The following is a 25502-nucleotide window of genomic DNA, read 5'->3' on the forward strand; positions in this document are numbered from 1 at the left end:
CCTGAAGGAAGGGATCTCCCCGGCTGCGACCGGCCGCTCGGTCCCGCTCTGCTGCTCCCTGACTCGCTCTCTCTCTCCCTCCTTCCCTTCCCTCCTCCTCCTCCTCCTCCTCTCTGCGCTTTCCACCTCCCCTGCTCCTGAGTGAGCGCAGCCTCGGATGTCCGGTTTCCTGGTGGGTTTTTTACCTGGCAAACTCTGGATAACTTTGGTGAGAATTTGCAAAGCGGCTGGGAAAGTTGGGAACTCCCCTGCAGGCGCATAGGAGCTGCTGCTACCGCATCTTCTCCATCCCACGGATTTTACTGCCTTGGATATTGCGAGGGGAGGGAGGGGGGAGAGGACAGCGAAAGAAGGGGGGGAGAGGAAAAGAAGGAGCCTCATAATTTCGGCCGCATTCCTCCGACTGCCCCGCTCCGCGCCCGCTCTGCCATCCGTGCGCCATGCACTTGCTGGAGGTGCTCTCCCTGAGCTGCTGCCTGGCTGCGGGCGCCGTGCTCCTGGGACCCCGGCAGCCGGCCGCTGCCGCCGCCTACGAGTCCGGCCAGGGCTACTACGAGGAGGAGCCCGACGCGGGGGAGGCAAAGGTAAGCCCGTGCCCCCGCTGTAGATGCCAGTTCCTCTGGGCATGAGGCTGCGAGTCCCTTTGAACGGACGGCTTGGGAATTCCACCAAGGAGAAGATGTGGGAGAAGCCTTTTGAAGTGTGGGGGAGTTCCTTAAAAGTGGGGGAAGGAATATTTTTAAAAGCGTCTGAGTTTTCGGGGATGCTGGAGGGCGGGCTGCACGGGGAACAGCTGCGTTTACAGAGGGACGCGAAACACCTGATGAGCGGAGGGCAGCCCGCGGGCTGCGCTCCTGCGGGCTGAGCAGCGCTCCGGGGAGCAGCTGGGCGCAAGAACGGAGCGGCCCGGGAGGCGTGGGAGGACGATGACAGCAAAACCCTAGACTTTCCATTTGTTGAGAAGTCTCTTGGAGTTACTGACGCTTTGGGTGAGCTGCTGCTGTGTGACACGGTTGACGGGAGGTGTAAGGTGACACTCCGGTCTGAAAACCTTAGTTCTGCCCAGACTCATGGTGAAGGTTGGGCTTAAATTCTCGGATTCCAGTCACAAATACTTAAAATTCTCGGTTAATTTTTGTTTGCATATTAAGTTTCGTAACATAAAACTCAAGTACCTTTGGTACTTGTGGTTAGTGCAGTTCCTGGTATGCTGATGCATAAAAAAGATGCATAGTATGTGGTTGTATAAGCATGTGGCATTGTTACGGAGACCTTTGATGTCTGTCTTACCCTCATCTCATTGTTTTGAAGATTTCTGACATACTTGTTGAAAGCAATCATGACCTAGCTCATTCATTATTCATTTCAGTATGGGGCAGGGAGGGAGTTGTGTGGATTGAAATTTAAACTAATATTCTGATTTTTTTCTCCCCCTACACTCTTTGCTTTACTGATTAAAAGTCTGGGAGATTTTAGTGTAACTACCTAGGAAATCAAGTTTTGATAGTACACATTAGCTGCACTTCAGGTATGCAAACTGTTGTACACCGTACATTGTATACAGAAGTCATACTTTCATGCTTTTCAAATCTGCATGGAAAAGTTTACTGATTATACTGTAGTCTCAAAGTATTTTAACTACAGTTGAATGCTTACATTGCAATATTCCGAGTGCTAATAACGCTATCAGTGATCATCTTGCTTAAAAGTGTATAAAGTGTTTTTCACACTTTAGTATTTTAAAGTAGGAACACGAAATCAATTCAGTTAGCCACTCTTACCACTTAGATTATTTATAAAAATTAAAAAGAATAAAAAGAATGTCAAAACTTAGTGGAGGGTAAAAATACCTCAACTCCTTCCAACCCATGACTGTAAGTCAGTTATTTACTGGGTGAAACTGGCATTTGAGTTGTAAAGCCTTGGAATAGCTTATGCTGAAAAGGTAGAGACTCCAGACTGAAGCACAGCACACACCTTGTGTACTTAGACTGCTGAGGTAGAACAGCTGATAGTGAACGTACTCTCCTCAGTGATGCTTTTGTGTTCCCAGCATACCGTGTGGAAAGTTACTCTGTTTCTTGAAGAAACCTCGAAGTCTTTGGGAGCTGCCGCTGCAGTGCATTGTGTATAAGTGCAAGTGCTCCCTGGAAAAAGAGGAACTGTCAGCAAAGCAAAGGAAGGAAAGGTCAAGAGACCAAGGAGAGTGGGATAGCATGTGTTAAGCGATTACGTTAATAGGAAAACGTTTTTGTGCCTGACTACTGCTGAGTAGTAAGTAGAGAAAGATTCTGGATCCAACAGACTTTGTCGTGTTGGAAGCCTTTAGTTATGAGTTTGTTGCTTTTGCTGGAACTGTTTGAGTGAGTGAATACAGCACGTATTTGTTTCTGTGAATGTTGAGATGAGTATCTTAGGTAATCATGAAAGGATTAAATAAGTAAACTGCAAATAATTGTTTCAAGGAAAATATAATTGTATTGTCAGTATAAAGCCAACTGCTTGAACTTTGTTAACTTCAAGGAAGTTCACAGATGTTATGTTTTTACTTCCCATCAAGATGCCATGCTGCTGCATGTTAAACTGATGCCTAAGTGCAGGTCATACAGGCCATTGGGTCAGCTCTTCGTACAATACATTTATTTCTCTTCACTCCTATTTTAAGAGCTTTAGCTTTAGAAAGCGCTTTAAAAAGTGTGAATGAAGTTGAGGCTCCTCCAACATAGGAAGAAAAGCTGGCCAGAAAATAGGGGTATTGTGTTTTTAAGCAGGTAATTTTCACGTATTAAACTTGTCTAGAGATTTGCAGCAACTTGGAAGTGTTACAGATATAAATAGTAGTAGTTCTTCATACACAGCTCTTGCAAGGGCATGTTCTGCAGCAAGTGGGCCCTGATAAGCTTGTGCAACACTACCTCATCCCTCTCCACTCCTACCCCCCACCCCTACTTTATTTTTTTTTTTTCAGCCTAAGGGTAAGGTTCCTTATTTAACAAGCTTTCAGGGCCCAGATTAATACTTTCCAGCTGAACTGTCAGCTCAGTGGGATGAGAACGAGCCCGTAAATCACCTCTTGCGGATTTCCTGCAGCACAGGGGGCTGTCCCGAGGAGCTGACCCCCTGGCAGCCCCAGCCGCCCGTCCCGGTGGGGCAGCGGCAGGGCGGCCCTGGCCCTGGCCCTGGCCCCTCTCTCCGCCTGGGTGGCTCGGTGTGGAGAGCAGCCGGGTGTGGAGAGCAGCCTGGTCCTTCAGTCAGCGCTCTGCTCCGGGCGGGCCCGGGGGAATCAGCCCTCCTGCCCCGGATTTCACGGGTTTGGCAGGGACCCGCCGCCCCGCAGGGATGCTCGGAGCAGCTGCAGCAAGGGGAGGGTGAGCTCTTTTGCAACTTTAGCTCCTTGTACTGTCTTTGAGTGTTTTTATAATGTGTTTAGTCCCTGCTTGTGTTCTTTAGGTAATTTTGTATAAGGCATGTGGGGTGAGTATAAACCATCTACCTGGGAGAGTATTATTTTAAAGAAATAAGTAATGCCTTATTGTTTGTTTGCTGAAAGTTTAAAAATGAACTGAAGGAACTACGTGGGTATTCTGTGCAGGAATTAAACTTCTTAGGTCATTGAAATAAAGGTGTGGCAGTAGCATGTACCTAGACCTAGACTTCATTAATGGCGATGAGGTAACAATAGCAGAAATAGGTTATTTTGGTAACAATACCTGGAAAGAAACTACACAGCTGGCAGGGTTTGCCATAGCTGCACCATCATTTTGGTGCATAATCTTTAGAATTATGTGACTGTGCAAAAGCAATATTGGTCAATTGTCCCATGTAGTTTGAAAAGGTTTAAAACTATATTTATGCAAAAATTTTTAGTTTTGTATTAGAATGGGAATAGCAAATGAAAATGTATTTACCTGTTGTAAAGCATATCCGTGAAAATTTCACTGTGGCCTCTGTACAGAGACAGCAGTAAAGTACAGAGCAGTTTGTGCTGTGATTCTGTGATTTAGCGCAATGTAAATGCATGCGCTTACTTGAGCTACATTTTTCTTGGATGCTACCTGAGATATACCTTTTAAATTTGATTATTATAAAATTATTTCAAATCTGACCTAATCATACAGTGCTGCTCATTGACAGCTACCAGAGTTTAAGTACTGTTAGTTAGTGGGAGTGTGAGGGAAAGCAGCGTGTCAGTTTCCTGGCTTTCCTGCTGTCACTGTATCTCTCTGGCACAATCTCAGACCCATCAGTTTCATGGTCACCCGTTAGTTTACCAAGTGCTTTACTCCGTGTTCATGCACAGGTGAGATGAGGCTGCCTGGTCTGTTCTGAAAACATGCACACACCTCACTCCCTGTACTTAAGCAGTGCTATGTAGAGCATGTAGGGAGAAGATTTTTTCCTGCTGCTGCTGTTTAGTCTGCTGCAAATTTTCTTGTATGTGTGTAGCCACTCTCTTTTCAGACACATGAACACAAAAATATGCTGTTTTTTTTAGAACCGTTATTTGTAGCAGATGCAACGGGATGCACATTGGTAGTAGTAATTATTTTAAAGACTAAACAATGCTTCTGCAAACATAGATATTAAACTTGTGTCTGGCCTTTTGTGTGACTAAAGTACAGTACTAAGCTCAAGGAGCTCACTGCACTTTCTAGTTCTTGGAGAGCATTCCTGTCTAGTGTAAGCACACTGGTGTGCCTGGGAGGGACTTCAGCTGTTTGTCAGCAGCAATCCCATGCATTTATGAAAGTTATAAAAAAGCTGTGGAGGTCATTTTAACTGCAGTGTTTAGAGGCATACAGAAGCATCTCATCAAAAGTATTATTTTTATGCTCACTTAGGTTGTGTGTATTCAAAGTCTTGCCTGTTTTTCAACGGTGTGTATCCACTTATTTTAGTAAAAATAAACCAGGACTTAGACTTCAGACTGTTGTAGCTGAGGGTGATGGTAAAAATAATCTCCCACTGATACCCTGCATCCAGGATAGAAATCTGTTGAGAGCCTTCTGCTGCTGCTGTTTTAAATGTGGTCAGTGATTCATGGAAAAAAAAATCCTTGGAAAAAAAAGGGAATCCAACTAAAGTCACACTGGTTTCCTATCAAATGTAATATCCTGTTTAATGTAAAAAAAATGTGTTACAGCTGTTTGTAGAATGAGTTATAAGAAATTCCAAGCAAGATTGTCCCTGAAAGTTGCAAGTTCTTTTAAAGACTAAGTTGCTTCTTAGGAGTTTTGTTTGGTAAAGTACTAAGTTTTGATTAGTAAGTAGTATGGGTATGATTGTTTTCCCTATCTATTATAAATATTTATTACTTTTTAAATTTCACCTTGGTTCTAGTCAGAGTGATAATGTAATACCAAATTCCCCTCCATGTAAATGTGTTATCTACTTCAAAGAAACTAATGGCTGCATAAATTGCACCAGAATTTTAATTTAAAACATTGATAACTTACGGGAGCGTGGATGATTGTTTGTTGAATTTGTCAACTTTTTGTCTTGTTTTGTGTTTATCTGCTCCACAAGTTCTTTTGGTGACAATATTTGTGTTGCTCTCCCTCTTTGTTGTATTTCAGACTTTAGTTAGGAAATAGCTATGCTGTAAGTAATTTTTTCTTCTGTTCTTCCATCGTAATCTTCATAAATCAGTCCCTTTAACTCTGCAGTAGTTTGATGGGTTTTTTCTTTTGACATTTTCTGGCTTGTCTAAGATAGCTATAACTTCTTACAAGTATTTAGAGACTGCAGTTGTCAGTGGAAGGAATAGATATTCTAGTAAGAAGCTCCTTTTTAGCAAAGGAATCAAGAGAAATGGTGTTCTTTGGGGAAGGAGGAGAAACCATGGGGGAAAACTTCTGATAAGGAAAGGAAAAAAATCATAGCATTTGTTGTATTTTGACTGTATTGTAGTCTTTACTGAGTGTAGATGAGCATGTAATCATTCTTCATGTAGTTACTAAGGCCATATGTCCTCTGCAGCTAACTTTTGGGATCTTTTTTATGGTTAACTTCAATGAAGAGTGCTTGGGGAAGTTAATGACATGAGTAACCTGACACTGCTGTCACCCTAACTCTGTATTACTCCATACTGTTCACATAATGACTTTACCGACTCACTGACAATTTTCTGATAGCTTGACCTTCAGAAAGCAGCTTAAAAACTGGTGAAGACATTTTATATCTTGCTCCTTACTGAATTGAGCAGGACTTTTTATCCTGGACAAGGGAAAAATCTGGCAAAGAATTGGAAAGTTCTTGGAAGAAGATGCCAGAAGGCTGCTGGGGAGCAAATGACACATGTATTTCTGTCTGGTGTCAAGTGTGATATCACCGGTGTTACTTCTCCTACCTTCTTGTGACAGCACTGAGAAAGCACTAAGTAATTTCAGGAATTGTGAAGAACAAAATCCTTTACACAATTATATAGTTTAATTCTTTGACTTTGCTTACTCAATAGTTATGCTCTGTTGAGAAAGAGAGAAGAGAGAGGAATCAAGCAGAAGGGATAGCTTCTGAGAACAGATGCAACAATTGGCTATTTCCTAATACTTTTCCCTGAAGATGACCCATATTAAGTGCCCCAACACCCCACAAGCGTGTGTGGAAACTTCTAATATTTCTAAAGATTTTTAGGAACAGTAGATACCCTGGTCTCCTGCATTGCTGTGGCCTCACCCTGAGTTCTGTGTGCGGTTCTGAGCCCCAGAATTCAAGGATGTGAAGGTCCTTGGATACAGCCAGAGGGCAACAAAGCTGGTGACAAGGCTGAAGGGGATGTCCTGTGAAGAGCAGCTGAGGACTCTGGCCATCTAGCTTGGAGAGAAGGAGTCTGAGGAGTGACCTCCCTGCTCTCTCAGCTTTCTGGGGAGAGGAAGTTGAGAGAGAGGTGCTGATCTCTTGCCCCTCAGGTGCAGTGGTTGGATGTGTGGGAGTAGTTAAACTGCACCAGTGGAGGTTTAGACTGGACATTAGGAAGCATTTCTTTACTGAGAGGATGATCAAACACTGGAACAATCTTCTTGAAGAGGTGGTTGATGCCCTGAGCCTGTCAATGTTTTGGAGACATTTAGACAATTCCTGTAACAACATGCTCTAGCTTTTGGTCAGCCCTGAAGTGGTCAGGCAGATGGACTTGGTGATTGGTGTAGGTGTCTTCCAACTGAAATATTCTATTCTATTTGAGATTGTTTAAAAGAAGCAAAATTACTGTTGTTGTCCTTCAACTTAATTCAACTGCCAAATTCAGCTGGCCAAATGCATTTGTGGTGAACTGCTCCAGCTGTCCAGAATGTACTTGTGGCATCAGTTACAATATTTAGAGCCAAGAGAAAAACTGGCCAAGTGAAGCTTTACACCTTATCTGCTCTTGACTTACTCATGTTTGTGTAGACAATCAAGTGTTTGGAGGGCTAGTTAGTTTGTTTAATGGGTGTATTTGTTTCAGAGGGAGAGAGGGAAAGTTACAGCTGGTGGGTAAACTCTCCAGTCTGCTTAAGGAAAAGTCTCTTTGGTTTTCTTTGTTTCCTAAGAAAAAAAAAGAAGGGAAAGCATTTCTTACCTCAAGCTCTGGAAGTAATTCTGAGAGGGTTTTGGTGGTTTTTTTGGTGTTCTTGTTTGTTTTGTTGGTTTTCTAAATAATCTATTTTTTTTAATGTTGCCTTTGGAGCCCTGTGAATTTACCAGTCCTGACCTGTCATTCTTCTTGACTAACAGCTGTGAGGTGCTGCACAATATGTGACAGCTTTGTGACTGCTGTGAGGTGGAGACTATGGGGATACCATAATAGAAGCTTTCACTGAAAGTCACAGACAGTGCTTGTATTTTGTACCCCTAAAAGGATAATACTTTATTTCATGTGGTGCTGAGGAAAGAATCTCTGCTTAATTGCACACTCACTATTACTTAGAATGCACCACTCCTATTTCTTCTTAGAAATAGGGAACTTCAATCAGTCCAGTTCTACCTGTTTGTAACTACCCACAGGTAAACTTGACAGAAACGTAATTTGCCTGTAAAAGTAATAATAATCAAGAGTCTTGGTGGAGGTAAGTAGCAATTCTATAAAAATTATACTGTTATGGTTAGATCAGCAGTGCAATTAACTGTGGAAGGAAAATACAAAATAAACTTATGAGTTGATGCCTTATTGACGTTTGTCCCTTCCCTAGGGACAGATGTTTCCAAATTAAAACAAAGCCTAGGACTTCCTCTTCACCCCACCCACTCTCCAGCACATCTTGCATAATGGGCAGAGTGCTGCTGCAGTACAAATACAACAATTTACTTTGTTTCATTTGACTTACAAATGTCAATTTTTTCATATTAAGCATTCAATATCTCTTTGCCACAAGGATATTTTCTAATTTTACCTCCTTTAGTTCGTTAGTACTGAAATATTCTGTGATTTGGAGGAAATGAGACTATCTTGTTGATAAGCAGGATTGCATAGTAGAATCAGTAAATATGGAGAATTTATTTTTCTGGGAAGGACAATTACTTTGACTTTCCAGTGGGATGTTTTTCTGGCTGGTTAGAGAAGTGCAAAATGTTGGTTCATTTAAAAATACCAAGAATTGTGTTGAGCAGCCCACAGGGCACAAATTTCAGGAGAGCATTAATAGCTGCAAAAATCCCACAGATGTAATGCCCAATATGTAATGCCCAATATTGGCATGTCTCCTTTGTAAAGTTTAATTTCATCTAAACTGCCAGACAACAGAAACAAGAGGCTCAAAATCAAATTCTCTGAGGGTTTCCTTGCTTGCTGGAGTGTCAGTGTTGCTGAGTTTGTGCTTTCTGCCTTGTGTTCCCAGGCACACTCTGAGGTATGGGAACTTTTTTGAGCGCGGGGTTTGGAGTGGTCTGGGCTGCTTTTGTGGCTGAGCAGAGCCCAGCAGGTGGGCAGCTCCTGGCTACCTCCGCGCAATTGGTTCCAGCTGCTAGGAATGCCATGTCAATAGCACTGGACACGTGAGAATGAACCCCTCCCAAGAGGGGACAATGTTTGTGTGCTGAGGGAGGTAGTTTAAATTAACAGCTGGACTCAGACTGAGATCAGACCACCTTAGAGTGGCAAACTGGTTGATGAAGGGCTGCCTACAGTTATGGTTCTCTCCAACGTTGCGGTGTCCAAGTCAGATGAAAAGCAGCCTGTACAACTAAGAGTTGTAAAGTGTTTTGCGATAAAACTTTTATTTTTCTTATCCAAGAAGAGCCGCTGATTTCTCGCTGAGTGTTAGTTATGAAAGTTATGAAGATTTTTAAGATTAATGATTTTTTTTTCTCCATGTGGCTGGGCCAGCAGGTGATCAAATCACTAAAAACAAATAAAGGAGTAAAAATCTGTAGAGGAGCTCTGAAGTATGTTCCTTTTTGAAATGTCTGTGGATGGGCTGTAAAGCAGTAAAAGCACAATGAACCATGAATTTGGAACAGGAAGTTGGGAAAGGAGCTGAGAAGAATTTTCAGAGGGCAGGGCCATGCTTCAAAGGAAGGAAGAATTAGGCTGTTCTATTGCATCAGGTAGAACTAAAGATTTAGGCAAACTCTAAATTGAACAGTCACTACCAATCTGGATTAACAGTATAAAAAGGCTCTTTGTAGTAATGAAACTCTTTGGATATCTTAGCTAGCAGTTTCAGAAAATTAATGAAATTTTCAAATCCTCATCTCATGTGACAGATGGATGATCTGTTTTTACTTTGAGCCTGTAAGTTGCTGCTTTACCCCATGATTAGTTGGCTTATGCTGTACATATGGAGTATTGAAGTCACATAAGAGTAGAAGAGTATCCGTAGCTGGTCGGGCAAAATGCCTGATTTGCCCCATGTGCCATTCTCAGTGATCTCATTGCGGAGCCCATGCTGCATAGCCACTGAACTTGCACACTGTGCCCCACTGATGTGGCAGAGGATGATTGGAGGGTGATGTTGGAAACCTCACATGCAGTACTTGATGAGGAATGATCTGTCACATCTTCCCCCTGGCACACCCTTCTCCCCAGTTCCTTCCAGGTGAAGGCTGCCTTTTAGCCATGGCCATGTCTATTCCTGCAAGAAGACAGTACCCAGTGAGTCCTGCCCCCAAAAGTTCCTTTTTTTATCCTTGATTGTGTGAGCTGCCCTGATTGATTCACCTGTAGGGAGGTTGATGCACAACATCCAGCTGATTTGTCCTCAAGCCACCTCATGGAAATGGCTTGGGAAATTTCTATTCTACTTTTTTCTTCTACCTTTGCATCCCACAGACCACATTCTGGAGAAATACCTGGTGTGTCAGCATGTACCTGCTGCTCACTCCTTGGCCAGCTGGGGACTTCAGTTAGAACACTCAGCAGCAGACATTTGCAGCATCCCCAGACTCATCGTGTTTGTGAAAGGGCAGCCATGGCAACATGCACCTGGCTGCAGGCATTCTTCTGGTCTTTCAGTACCTCTTAGTTTTTGGCTGGCCTTCTTTTCTTTTTTTTTTTATGCCCTTACCATCCAAAGCCTTGCCAAATTACAGGATCTGCTTGACAACCTCCTTCTGAGCAAAGAAATGGAAAGTGTCACTGCATGCTGACAGGCTGTTGGCTGCAGCTTGTGAACTTCCTTGCCTTAAATGATGGGGTGTGTGTTATTTCGTTGGCTTTAATGGCTTTCAGTTGACTTTCCTCCAGGTGTTCATTGAGCCCACAGAAGCTTTTCACATCAATGCTTCTCTGTATCAACGAGTATGCCTTTAAGTGCGTGTTCTGTTTACTAAACATAATAGTAAATTTAAAAACAACCAAACAAAGGCTCAAGACAAGCAAAAGGATTGGTTCTGACACCTGCTGATTAAATATGAAACTTCCAGAGTCCCTCCTCTGAACAAGGCAGGGGGCATTTCTGTACATGCCTATTGTGGTTTTATTGAGTTCCCTTCTCCACTGTTCTTTTTCAGGCTAAAGATCTTTCACTTATTTAACCTGCTTTTTGAAATGAAATTGTTCTTTACCTTTGATCACCAGAATTCATGCCTTCTTAATTCTAAGACTGCAGAACAAGGAGAGGGGGAAGCCAGGAGTGCACACAAGATTCCATATGTGGGACACAACAGATGTGTGTAGGGACACATTGATGTTCTGTTCTCTTTCATAATAATTCCACTTGTGTATTTGTTTTAAAAGTGTGTCTTGATATGCCAGTATTTTGTAACGTGTCAGACATGATTAAAATGCCTCCTTTAAAGAACTACCCATATTTATACTGAAGAACAGGATGGGGGAAGGCATTTCATAGTTATTACTACTTCCTCAAAATTCACATAAAAGTTGTTCTTAGGGGCCTGTTTCAAGATGATGTATGATTATTTAGACTTTTGTGTTCATTATGGTTTTAATGTGTTTTTCTGCCTGCCACATGTGCACAGTGAGAAATTTAATGGAACTAGCTATCTTTTGAGTTATAAACCATGAGCTGTATATTTAATATCCTTAATGATTTTTCTTTAAAAATGAGATGTGGTCTTAGTGTGATCTGTGAAGTATGTCAGCAGTTTTGCAAAGACTGTTTATGCTTGCTAACAATAAGATGTTACTGTCAGACAAGATTTGTGAGAGCTTGGTTATGTGCACTAATTAAGTGCGTATGACCAAGCAAATTTTAAAACCTGCCCATGCTTGCAAATTTTTAGATGCATGTCAAGCCTAGCCTAAAGCATAAGAATATAGGAAATACCCCACTGGGGCAAACTGATGGTTTGCCAGTGGCCTTTGTGGTGTCAGCAGCGTGTGCTGTTCTTTTTAAGGAGAATATTTGGACTTAATCAGTTTCTCCAGAGCCCTCCCCTCCTACTCACCTAACATGCACAGTTGTTGGATTGAGGATATTAGAAGACATCCCTCTGCCTCTTCAGTATCTCTTTAAGGATGTCTTGTCCATGGGTTTGGTCTGTTTTCATACTGAAGATTCTATTAGCAGTTGGTAGATTCTGAGCTACTTCATGCCATGATGGTGCTGTTTTGGGGGCAGTGGAGTTTCTTTGGTTTTGTAGACTTGCAATATATGTAAAGACTTGTTCCATAGTTAATTTTGATTAATATTATTAAGATTTATAATTTGAACCTTGTGTCACACAGGCACAAAAGTTATTTTCAGTACTTGGGAGGAAAAAAAGGGCATTTAATTTGAGGATCTGGGATATATGTCCTTAAATTTTGAAGACCAAACTAAAGAAGAAACATAAATGTGTCATTTAATTATTTTAATCTGTATTTCAATCAAATACAAATTTCATTAGCTCATATATTTTGGCCAGTCAGAGTCAGTGGGTGCATTGTCAGATTTCTCTCACCCACTTAATTAAGAGACTGATTTTATTTTCATCTTTAGACCTTTATTATATCTGAGGTGTGTCTTTAGTTGCTGTCTGCCTGTGGCTTTGCCAGCTTGGGGAAATATTTTCCCTCCAGGTCAGAATTCAAATCTATAGCTGTTTTGAGGTGTTTATGGTGCCTGAAACCCCCTACTATGGATTTTTTGTAGGAAATTCCACCTTCCAAATGCCATTTGATGAACAGTAGCACAGTGCTGAGTACAGGGGCAGTCCAGGAGATCCTTTCCTTCTCTTGAAGCCCTACCCACAGAAAAGTACAGGAACAGTTGCAAGGGTATTTAGAGGAAGGAGGTGGAGTTGGATCACAAATTTCCCTTAATTCCCTATTCTCATCTTCTAGGAGGAGGGAGAAGATAAGGGAATTAAGAGAAGCCCTTCAGATAAAGATTATACAACGTGAGCTTTAGCAGACATTGAGTGTTACCCCATCAGAAGTGTCTGTAGTCTTCTGAAGACGACTAAGTTGTCTTGGGTTAGGATTTTTTTTTATCCTTGCATTGGTTGTTCCTTCTGCTTTGTGCTATTGTGACATATTTTTCTTCTGCTCACTAGATAAGTACCCTGCTGTATTTGACGAATTTATGCATCCTGACAAAGGTCCCATTGGGGCATATTTGTTTAAATAATTTTTGTTATAATAGAGATATTATCTAACAAGTCGTATATTGAATAAAATTGAAGTTCTTCTAGATGGTGATAACATTTTTGAATTCTAAATATTTTTTTCATATTTGTGCCAACCTATTGATTTCTGTCATTGTTCTGCACATATTTATTACAATTGTGAAAACAATTACAATTGTATTTAGCTTTGATTTTGTTCTTTCCTTCCTCAAAAACCCTGGCATGTGATTTATCATAAAGCCCCTAACTTAAACTATTTAACATGTATTCTTGTAAAGACTTAAATTTTTGTCATCGGTATACATATGTGTTTTTACCTTCAGACTGCCTAATGAGGAAGCTATTAAAAAAACTTATTTGTTCTGAGCCAGAGTGGGTTGTGTTCATTAGCTAATTAGTTTAATCAGAATTGGAATTTCCTTTTCACTTTGAGTTAGTGCAGTATTGAAGAATTTAAAGTAAATGCAAAGTCTTACTAAGATGTGAAATTAACTGCTTTTCTTACAAAACTTGCACTGATACTTCAGTAACAATCCTAAAAGAAAAATTGAATTAATGAATGAAAGAAAAATTGAATTAATGATTTTGGTAATCATTAAAGTAACTGAATTTAATGCAGAACTACTCTAATCTGCTGCTTAACAATTTTCCCATCTGCTTTCATAAAATCAGAATTAGTTTGCAGCCAGTATCCTGAAACTCTGATATGTAAGTGCTTTAGCTGGGCTGCAACAATGGCTTCAAAGTCTTCTAGGAGATTGAAATAAAACAAAGAAGGAAACCCCACAACCTCTCTGACTCTAGTCAGTGAAGATCACCACAGTTTGAGAAGTTTCTACCACCCTCCTTAAGGTCACTATATTTCATGCCAAGCTCTGGCAGAGCTGTACCTTGGAAGGACAAGTTGTATTATTCAATTATTTTTTCTTTCTGAGTTTGCAGTGTTTTTACTAGAGTCGTCTGAAATACATTAATTTTCTAGTAGAATTATGCTCTGTAAGCAAAGCTGGTAGAAAGGTGTAATTGATCCTACCTGTCTGGGTCCAGCCCTGGTAGCTGAAGAAGGTAGTGTCTGTGAGTAACAAGTAACTGTATTGCATGTGAGCTATGGTAAATAAGGCTGTACTTCATTTGACAGAAGAGAGCTCCAGCCAGAAGCCTGTCCCTGTTCTCCTGGTTCTTTCTCCTTCCTCTACATGTGTTGGGAAGCATGTAGTGGGGAGGCAAGTACTCCTTTTGGTAGCAGCATGGATTTCTGCTGGATTTACAGTAACTGTGCAACAGTTTGCTTATGAGTACTTCAGGCAAATAACTCCTAGTGGCTGATCTTGCTTTACAGTGTAGCAAAATTAAGAGTAGTTGTGTACCTGGATGCAGTGTTTCACAAACACATCCTCATGAACCGTGACTACCAATGGGAACAGGTTATTCTAATAAAATTCTTTCTCATTTAATCTTTGTAGGTAATAAGGTTCTTATTAGCCAAACGAATTTTGCTGATTTAGTTTCTTTTTTTCTCTTTACATACATATAGGATAAGAATAAGCAATACTGAAGTGGAGGGCTGGTTATACTGGGCTGATTGCTAATTTAAGCTGTGCTTCCTGTAGAACATGGCTCAGAAACAACTATGAAGCTCCAACTCAGGTTTCCCTGTGATTAGATAGTACTGTGGTTGTGTTCTGTGTAGTGATAAAGGGATCTGGTTAATGATGTAATTGTAAACAGGTTAATTTTTGCAACAAATTCCATGTAGTTCATGAGCAGCTAAAGTTGCGCTGGCAATTTACAAGACTGTCCATTGGTTATTTATGTTGAGCGAAGGTAGTTGTCCAAAATTATTTCTGTAGAAATAACTAAACTACCAGAAGGACATATAAATATTATTTGTCTTCTGCTTTGTACTTGGACTTTCAGTGACATGAGTTTGGAGTCTGGGAATCTTTCTCTTGCTGTGATATGAAGATTTATTATCAATGTCTTGCTGTCATTCCACATAAATAATATGTTTCACTAGAGCCAAGATAAATCTGGTAGTGCTGACAAGCATGGAAACCACAAATGTATGAAGTGTAAGAATACACTACAGCTTGCTACTTCAGTAAAAATAGTGTTCAGAAGTTGGACAACGCTAGTGTTAAAAACTTACTTTTTTTCTGATGTACTTCTGATACTCTTTGGAGTTACCTGATATTTAGGGACTTTGAAAAGATAAACAAAAATGCCTGCAGCTGTATGGTCCAAATCTAGAGGACAGCCTACAGTCCTGCAGAATGGGGCTGGCTATGGGCAACTGGGTAGCAGCACCAGCCCAAGTGCTTCCACTTACCTCCCTCACTGCAGCCTGTGAATTACATGCTGAACCTAAGTTGAGGACCGTGAATTGATGCATAAACTGATACAGCTGAAGAGATAGAAGCCTGTGTGTCTTAACGCCTTTGAGTGTTTTTTGCTCATTTAGGGCTGCTTTGTGTAAGTAGTAAAATAGCACAGGGGGCATCAGGCTTGTGTCCTTTAGGCTTCTGTCTTTCACCTGCTTCTTGAGCAGTTCCTGTGTTTTAAATCTGTCTCTAGTTTCTCACTGTGTTTTCTCTACACCTTGCTTCTCTTCTTCATCAAACTGTGAAATAATCTGATCTCTCCCTTCCCATCTTTGTACCTATAATCATAATTTTTAATTACCCTTTCTCATGTGAATAAATGGCAATGAGGTTACACCAGGCCCTTTGTCGTGGCCCTTTGATTCCTTTTCCACTTTTTCTTTAGCAAATAGCAAATTAGTGCCAATGTATGTCCCTCATGGAGTGTGTGTCTCTCCCCATCTCCCTCACTAGCTTCAGATCACAGCTTTCTTTTCTTCTTTCTCTCACTGTCTTCTCTGAGATCCAGGTTTCAGCTGCAGACTCCACTCTCTTCCCTCCCTGTGTCCTTTATTTTTCTCATTTTATTCTTAGGGCAAAATGGGCCTTTTTCTCCTTTTGGTTTCTTTACACTAAAGTTTATTCTTCTCACTGCTGTTGCTTCATGACCCACTGCAGACCAAAGCTGTGCCTGCACAGCAGGTCTTGTTTAGCAGCTGCAGGGAATATACACTGATTGCTCCTTATAACTCTTTGTGTTTTAGCAGAGCAATCTGCCAAAGTCTAACAGAAATTCATAAGCTGTTAGGCGTGTTTGTTGGCTAAATTCTGCTGGAGATGTTAAAAGTATGCCCTTGTGGCACCCTCCATTTTTTCTTTCTCTTCTCATCACTCCATATCATACCTCGCTGTCAATTTAAGGTGCTGCAAATCTTCATTGAGGAGGCTGCACTATATTAATGTGGACAAGAAACAGACATTAGGACAGTTCCTCAGCGGAAAATCAAGCTTCAGGTTAAAGTCTGTCAAAACTTTTGAATAAACAGCTAGAAACAAGGTCTTACATGTGGACAAACTGGAGAAGTTCCAGCCTAAGTGAACTGCCAGAACCTGCATCGTTTGGTGCTGCCAGCCCAAATTGTATTTATTTCCATTGCCCACTTGTTGGTTTGTAACCTGCACTGTCCCTTCCTGAGATAGTGGGAGATGTAGGGACCTGGATTGGGAATGTGATCCAAGTGGCAGCTTGCCTGTGCAGAGGTGTGAGGGTTAAGGAGTACTCGGTTGAACTGTTTTGGTTTTTTTTAGTCTGGTTTACTTCTTGGCTTCACGTGTGCCTGTGTCTACCCAGGAGACAAGTATTTGTGGGAGGGCATGAATAAGCAGTTGGGAATAGAAAGAATGGGTGTGGGGTTGTTTTGGGATAGTCTAGGACATTTGTTGATCAATAACTTAGATCACAGTGGTACTGTTAACTCAGCTGTGAGGGCCTGTTGTCTTTTCACTTTGCAATGTCCTATGAAAAAATAACCCTAGAGCAGAAAATGCCTTGAAGGAGGTAGTCATTCTTTGAAAAACATCTGTGATTATTGTGCCTTAACTGCTCAAAGTTTAAGCAGCTGAGTCACGCTGTCTGGTCTTGTGTTGTAGCTACAAGACAGGGACTGGCAGCTATGAGGAATACATGGCATGGCCTCGGTAAGCACAGATTCAAGGTATATTCACAAATTTCAGTTTTCAAAAGTTACCTCGTTTCAATGGACAGGCTAAATGAGGGAGACATGCACTTGCACATTTATCCTGTATAACTACAGCAACACTTTTCAGTTGCATTTCATGTTTTCCATAGCCTCTTTGGTGAAATTGCTGAGGGATTTTTATGAAGCATATGAAACTTGTGTCCTCAGATCAAGCTCAGGTTTCTGCAGTATTGAACATCTGCTTGGTGTTTAAATCCCATTGGTTGGTGCTGAGTTACACATAGCAAGTAGCTGAAGGAGAAGGTGAAAGGGATAAAGCAAAGCAGCAGTGAAGAGATTGGACTGCTATCCAGTTTATTCCTACTGCTCCAGTAATATGTATGCAAAAACTAAGGTTAGTAGGAGCACTATATAGCATACTCTATGCTGAGAGTGTCTAAAGCACATTTGATTTTTTTTTTTAAGAATAAAACTGTTTATAGATCAATGCATCTGGCTGCTAGCACCAGCTGTTGTCTTGATTCCCATTCAGCGCTAATACAGTGGAATTGAAGGAGAGATAATTTTAGTATGGAATTTCCTGAGATCATATAGTTTTATTTTAAGGTATTGTTCTGTATCCGGATGCTGTTGCTTAGTTTAGATCTAGCTATAGAATATAATCATGCTGTTCCCACCCTTTTATGTATAGACACACAAACACACATGCACATTTACAATATGTGTCTATATCTATATATACACATAGATTCTTTAGATAACTTGAAAATAAGAATACAAATGTGTGTTTAAAACTGTCACATTACAATTCTGCTATAGCTGAAGTAAAATTACTCAATTTTTTTTTCATTAATTAATCTCTGTTAGTTTTATGGATTTGTTTCCATTAGGTCAGTTTCAGTTTAGAAAATACAGAAACCAAAAACAAATTTAAAATTAAAATAGTCTGGAAAACAGGTATTTACTGCCAAATTTTAGATTTAAAAAAAAAAAAATTGCCTATTTTAGCAATTCTTAAAACTTTCATACTGATTGTCATAGTTTAACCCCAGCTGCCAAGTACCACACAGCTACTTACTCCCCACTGCCCCCAACTCCTAGTGGGATAGGGAGGAGAATCTGGAAGAACAAAGGTAAAATTCATGGGTTGAGATAAGAACAGTTTAATAATTGGATTGTTGAATTATAATAACAATAATAATTCTAATGGAAAGAGAGGACTAAAACCAAAGAGAGTCTAATGGAAAGGAAAGAGAGGACTAAAACCAAAGAGAGACAAGTGATGCACAACACAATTGCTTCCCACCTGCTGCCTGATGCCCAGCCCATCCTTGAGCAGTGATGGGCTTCTCCCATAGTTTGTGATGTTTTCTGGTATGGAATATCCTTTTGGCCACTTCAGGTCAGCTGTTGTGGCTGTGCTCCCTCCCAGCCTCTTGTGCACCTGTTTGCTGGCAGAGCAAGGGAAGCTGGAAAGTCCTTGGCTTAGGCTAAGTGCTACCCAGCAACACAGTGTATTTTCAGTGTCAATCTCATACCAAATCCAAAACACAACCCTGTACCAGCTACTAAGAAGAAATCAGCTCTGTCCCAACTGAAAGTAGGATGCTGACTCTGTTAAATGGTGAGGAGAGATTCAAACTGGAGATCAGTAAGCTGTTTTTCAGGACCTTGTGCTTATACTCATTGCAGTCTTGGTGTATCTTACCTAGGTGTATGTTAGGACTCCAGGATATTTACTTATGCTTGTTAATACTTTATTGCCATAAGATTTGAAGTCTGTATACTCGTTGACAGTTGGAATCTCAGAGAAGTAGAATGCAGCAAATCTGCATTATCAGGAGAACTGTTCATATTTAGGGTGAAACATATTTTCATGCCAAAATCATGTCTTTATTTAGAAAAGAGTTTGTAATTGTTAGCTGCCTGGCTCATCATACAGTCAAATCACACTGTGCATGTTCTCTGATGTGGGTGAGTAGAAGACTGACTGCTTTCACTTGAAGTATTGTATTGTGTTCTGTATCACTTCATATTGTAAAAGATGATCAAGATGTGCATGACAGAAGCCACTGAGTTAGTAACTTTCCTTTTATTAGTGAGATACTTCTAAGTAGTTTTACAGATCTGTATTCCCTGATCTACATGAAATAAATGCATGACTATAACTTGTTTCATATCTAAATGTGACTGTCCACAAATGTGCCTTTAGATAAACGCAGAAGCCCTTGTGGCAGTGCCAATGAAATAGCTGCCTGTGCTCTCAGATGCCAAAAGTGGGGTCTCTTTCACTCCTCCTCCTGCTTTCTTGCTTCATCTTCATCCTTCTTTAATAGTTTTATTCGGAGTGGGGAAGTGAGACCCAAGTCACCTCTCTCACACTTATTCATCTGAGTCAAAAGTGTTTTATAGTTACTTGATTTTTTTGGTCATATTTTCCCCAAACTGTGAAGTGCAATATAGTTCCTCTTTCTGCTTTAAATAGAAAAAGTTGTTTTGAGTAGATTGCAATAAGACCCAGGTGACTTCTAGGTGAAGTGCAGTTCTTGCCTCGGTACTCCAAGTGATAATTTCATAGAAAATATGACAAATGAGGAAAACTGAATATGGTCCCCTATATTTCCCATTCATGTTTTTATGGCAAAAGGCTGCTTAATTTCATTAGAAAGAAAGTGAAAATTAAAGCGAATGAAAACTCTTACCTCAAATCCAGTGCAGTACCTTGATTTTTTTCAACTTGATAATCCTGACCCTGTCAGTCTCATATTTATGATTGCTAATATGCATTGACAGAAACAAAGCATTGGAGAAAATGTATTCTTGAATGCCTGCAAACTGTAATTGGAAGAATGGTTCAGCTGTCCTACCATGCTAGTTTAAATTGCCTTACTAATAAATTGCAAGTGTTTTATATGGTCTGTAAAACAACAAGCTATAAAGATAGGGAGAGCAATAAACAAATGTACATTACTGCTGCAGAAGTGCTTCCTATGTCATTGTTACCTGCTGTGTCACATAGAAAACCCTTTTTTACCTGCTGCAGTAAAATGCCAGCACTCTCAAATATGAAAAATCGTTATTCCAGCAAAGCAAAATAATGAAAATTTAAACTCATGATAGTTGAAATAAAACTGTGATTTATCTTCTAATATTTAACATTATATGTACTTGTTGCATAGAAGGCTAAATGTGAAATAATACTAGAAGATTGATTCAAAAGCCACAGTAAGTAATTTCTACATTCCAGTGTTGTCAGTGAGACAGCATTATAAGAATCTCACACATATAAAAGGGAACAACAGTGAATTGTACCCCCCTTCCCTCTTCTGCATGTGGCATTAGTAAGGCAGTTTCCATGTCTACAGATGAACTTTTATTCAAGTGATGCATCCAAACATCATTGCAGCCCTATTATGCTGATCAGGGATTAACATGGGTGTCTCACTTCATTGTAGTGATTGTATATCTCATCATGTGATTGGAGGTGATATTCTTCTTGTCCCTAATTGTCCTCTTACAAATGCACATGCTGCTTTTATGTGAGTGTATATTCATCCATCATAGATCAGTAAACCAGAGTAGGTATCTTCATTGCTTGTCTGTTTCTAGTTAAGTGAAGAGAGGAGAGCTGTGATGTTTCCATAAATGTTATGACAGGGAGCAAGCTGTGTGAGTAATTCGTGCAGCCCCAGCTTGCCCTTATTTACATCTTGAAGTATCTGAAAAAGAGCACTGGAGGAAGCTGTAGCTACGTGCAGAAGGAATTATTCTAGTGAGCCAAATCCAGTCAATAATTTTGGGCGTCTCAGTCCAAATGACCCTTCTGGCTTTGGAAGAAATATTTAATTTTTTTAAGCTTTTTGTCATTGCTGGGCTTTGTATGGAAACATATGTGGAAGTTTGAATTGTGCCTCCAAGAGTTTAAGTAAAACAGTAACAGTTCTGTTTGAAGATGGAAATAAGATTTGGCAATATTGCTAACAGGAAAAGAAAAGCTTTCAAGCAGTGTGTTTAGAGAACAAATATAATTTTTTTCATAATTAAATATAAATGCACTTTTCCTCAACTGGGCATGCTAGACCTGAAATACACTTTGCATGTTAAAAATATGGAGCTGTTCTGATCTCTTAAGGAGTATAAAAGTCATGAACTAAAGAAGTGAAATCTATAAATCTAAGAGTTATTTTGTCTTGAGTTCTTTTATTTACTCAGTTTTATATCCCAAATAAGTGTATTAGGTCAGTAGTTACTCTGGGCTTGCACTTATTTGAAAACAGAATTCAATCCACGTTTTTGTCCCAATCTGCAGACTTATGTCAGACCCACACATAGAAAGAAACAAAATATGGAGCCAACATTCTCAGTAGAAATCTCAAGTCTTTACTCTTAGCTATACTTTTGGGTAGAAGATCAAGGGTCTGATCTTTGTGGCGGCAAAGTGGGGAAAAGGGGCAACAAGCTGCTGAGGGCCAGATTCTGTGATCCAGTGTGACTCAGGGTATCCATGGCTGGCCTGTTGGCACTGAGATGCTGGGGTGCTGCCCAGTGTGAAGCAAGGCACTGATAGCTGGGCAGCTGCTAACACTTGCTGGGTGGTTTTGAACTTCTGATAGAAACTTTACTGGGATAACAGATACCCATTTCCAAGGAAAGCATTCAGAGTACCAGACTGTACATAAAGAGTGGTCACTGACCCCTTCTTCTTAGTGTGATATTTAGATGTAAGCACCTGTTGCACTTTGCACAAAACTCGAGCTTTCAGAGTGTGCCAAAGTGATCAGCTTCCTGGAGAGATTCTCCTTGGTGACCCTCCTTTGTGAATCCCAAATAACTTCATGTGTGCAAATGATGCTTGGACATGCTGTTGTGTCAAACTGGTAAGCAGGTGTAGGTAAGTGTGGTGAAACACCTTTGGGTATTGAGCATGGTTAGAAAGCACTTGCAACTTCCATTAATTTTGTTGTCCCTGCAAATATAGCCAGATGGAATGCTGTGTTGTGTGGCATGTGATAGAAGTGTGTTAGGTGCATCTTTGGTGTACGTCATTTTCTGTTGTAGGCCAGAAGAAAACTGTTAGGAGGGATTTTTAGTTTTCACCTTCTGAGGAGTACAGGTGTGTGTAAGGTAATGGCCAGGTCCTCTACTTCTAATTCTAAGGTCTTTTAAGGTCTTCTACCTCTAATTGACTCTACCAGGCTGTGCAGCAGCTTGCTGAGCGAATTAGAGCTGCTTCGAAATTTCAGGCCACAGTAACGGTGGCATGGAAGTTCTTCTGTGGGCATTTGTCCCCCTTCTTTCATTCCCTCTCTAAGAGGCTTAGAAAAACCTGTAGCACTTCATATGAAACACTTCTGCTCAAGAAAATGCTCCTTAGAGCCATTGAGTCCCCTTCCCAGCCTGTGAATGCAGCTGCAGTGTCATGTACCAAGGGCAGACCAGGTCAGACTAATTCCCTCTTTGGGGAGCATGGGCACCAGCCAGAGACTTGAAATAAGAAAGAAACTCTTTTTGGAGAAGTCATGGACATGGTAGTGAGAGTTGGTGTAATTCTCTTCTTATTTATGGAAAACAAACAAAAAACCACAAACCCCAAAACTGCTGCATTGCTCAATGTGTATATATAAAGCCATAATAATTGCTAGAGAAAGTGGAGACCCAAAGAAACTCCTTTTGTTTTGCTTCTGTAATTTCCAACAACCTTTTAGTTAAGGATTACAGTGGGAAGGGAAGTTTAGAAAGCAGTATCTTGAATTTGAGAGGACACCTGTTCTTGAACCACGGTTTAAGATAACTGGGGTATAACATATAATGTAATATATAGAATATGTATTATATATATATAGTAATGGGGTATTTCTAGGCATAGCTGGGGCAAGGTGCATCTCTGGGAGACCCTACAAAGTGTTTCTTGAAGAATTTTGTCCACACTCAGTTCTGTGTTGTAACAGCTGTTAGTACTGTTAGTGCTTCACTTGTTAGTGCCTTCAGTAGGTAGCTAATTTGCTGTTAACTTGCACATTGTCACAAACTACCTTCATTTTCTGTTTGAACTTGACATAAGTGCTGGGATTGAATGTATGGTAGGTACCATCAAGACAGTGATAAGCTCTTTATGCAGGTTTGTCACTACTGGTTTGAAGACCTGCTTTGGATATTCAGGTATTGAATAACTGCTGTGGTATATGCTTGGAATTCTAGTTCCCAAAAAAATAAAAAAAGCATAAATGTGGAAGTGTAATTCTTATCTCTGTGTATGTAGCATTGTCTATGCAAACTGCAAATTGACAATGTCAGGTTTTTTCTGCTAGGAGTTGTAATTTTGATATCTATATCTCCACTTTGAGTTTCCTAGCTACATTTCTGTGTTGAATATTTTTGAACTGATGTCTCTGTATATGAAGATTAAGAGTTCTCTGATAGTTACGAGGTTCAGGATTTGATTCAGTTTCTGAAGTTGGCAAAAGACAATGGATTTCATAGGCTGTGATTTAGTCCAAGTGCACATAAATAGTTATTTTAGTGGGAATAAAGTGCGTACTTCAAGGTCTTATAAAAATTAAAAATTACTGCCAAGAAGTTCTTTTGCCATTACTTCAAAGACCCAGTTAAAGATTGAAGTACGTTTATGTTATCAGACAGCTACATAGGGATATATGAAAATATGTTAAGCTACTTGTTTTCTTTTTAGTGTCCTTTCTTTAAAAGGCCATATAGAGTAATTTCTAGTGAGTGGTGTCAACTTTTTTCCACAGTCTAAAAAACCTCAGTAATCTCTGGCAAATAAGGGATTTGCAAGTTTGTGAGCAAAGGAGTAGTTTTTACCACTGGAGGACTTCAATGTGCTTGTTAACTGAATTGCATTTTGAACAAAGTCCAGCATCTATGGGCATTTAGCCATGTGCTGTCTTAGAAACTTGGTCACCCAGAGCTGTTGTGAGAGATCAGGGAGAGGGAACAGCTTCAAAGGATAAACCCATGCAAATTCTAAATTAGCCCCTGGAAGTTCTCTCTGCATGGACTAAGGCATTGGGAAACTTGAGATATGCACAGCCTGAAGTGGAATGTACGTATATGTTGTATTTTTTTTTAACTTTATACAAAATGTTCCCTTTTTTGATAATAAAGGTCAAGTTTATTTCCTACATTGCTTCTATTGAGGCAGATTTAAAAATACTGATCTTTTAAGGATCTAATTTTTATTTGTTTGGATTTGCAGAGGTTTGGAGGTTTTATCATTATTTTCTTTGTTTAAGAATCCCCTACTCATGGGTTTGCTGTACCTGCATCTCACTAGGATGAGTCTGAATAGGTTTCTGTTTATCAAGGTAGGTTGAAGAAGCACTTTATCTTGCCTTGATATACCTCTCATCTCTTAGAGCAGGACTTTCAGACACCCTGGGCATCCAGTAGCTTAAACTTCTGCTTTCACAGGCATTTCTTAAACTTCTGTTTTCACAGACATTTCTTCACTTCAGCTGAGATAGATGACTCAATGAACAGCTTGGGGCTTTACAGAGGTTTCTAAGAACTTTGGGTTCAAAAAACCCAAAAAGATACGTTGAGGCACTACTGGAGAGCCCTCACCATGTTCTTTTCTGCTTCAGTTCGTCCCTCTCATAAGCTTTAGAGGGCACCAAGATTTCTCTGCTTCCAGGTGGTTGCTGAGTTGGAAGTTCCTTCTTCCTCAGGTGGAGCTGTAGTAGTCAAAAATACTATTCTGCTATGAAGCTATGTTCCTTCACTCTTTGTTCCATGATGATATCCTGAGAAGTGAGTAAACCAGGGTGTAGTATGGACTTATTGTGCTGTATCTAATGCAGCCATTCATTTAACATTAGTGTTTCATGAATCCAGCTTTAGTTAATGCATTTTATCAGATTTTTGTCCAGATACTTGTTTCTGAGATCTCTGTTGAGATTTTTTTTGTAGATAGCTAGCTGATCCAACTGTGTTTTGTGCTCTTTAAAATTCTCATATCTCTACTTTTATTTGAAAAAAAATCTTTATAAACTTAAACCTTCTGAGAGCTCATTGCCCCTACAATCTCAGTCATACCATATTGTGGGTTATGTAAGAAATTTCAGCTTCTCCAAAGTCAAAACAATGATATCAAGAATTAGTTAAAAATTAGTATGTATGCCAAGGAAATGCCCACAAACAACTGATCTACATCACACATTTTAACTGACTTTCTTTTCCTTCCAACAAAGCTTTTTTTTCTGCTTAGTTAAAACCTAGTAAGTTTTTATGAGTAGAATTAATAGAAAGGAAAATAGCTGTTGCTCAGGTATTGGAGTATGCACCTTGAAAGAATAAGAGTTTGAAAATTTTTCGCATGCAGAAAATGAGACTAGTCTTTGGAACTTCATGTTTTAATTTATTGAGAAATTAGTTAAAGTTGAGATTCAATATGGAGCTGTTCCAGATATAATTGAAAATTGTGTCTTTAAGAGTTTGG

The 25502-nt window shown here is 40.0% G+C and overlaps 1 protein-coding gene across 3 annotated transcripts in view; it reads left to right on the plus strand.

The window, feature by feature from the left end:
- Nucleotides 1-25502, plus strand: part of VEGFC (vascular endothelial growth factor C) — an 81605-nt gene that overhangs the window by 12029 nt on the left and 44074 nt on the right. Inside the window, exon 1 of one of the 3 annotated variants that reach the window (XM_005415539.2) lies at nucleotides 7-584. The exons of 1 other annotated variant lie outside the window; for it this stretch is intronic. In XM_005415539.2, the coding sequence (XP_005415596.2) occupies nucleotides 441-584 (144 nt within the window). In that variant the 5' untranslated portion in view covers nucleotides 7-440. Of the gene's footprint in view, nucleotides 1-6; nucleotides 585-1055; nucleotides 1080-25502 lie in introns of those variants that run through there. One more of the 3 variants, XM_031065997.1, reaches the window with a different exon arrangement.

This window comes from Geospiza fortis, unplaced genomic scaffold, assembly GCF_000277835.1.
Source record: "Geospiza fortis unplaced genomic scaffold, GeoFor_1.0 scaffold40, whole genome shotgun sequence".
NCBI lineage: Eukaryota > Metazoa > Chordata > Aves > Passeriformes > Thraupidae > Geospiza > Geospiza fortis.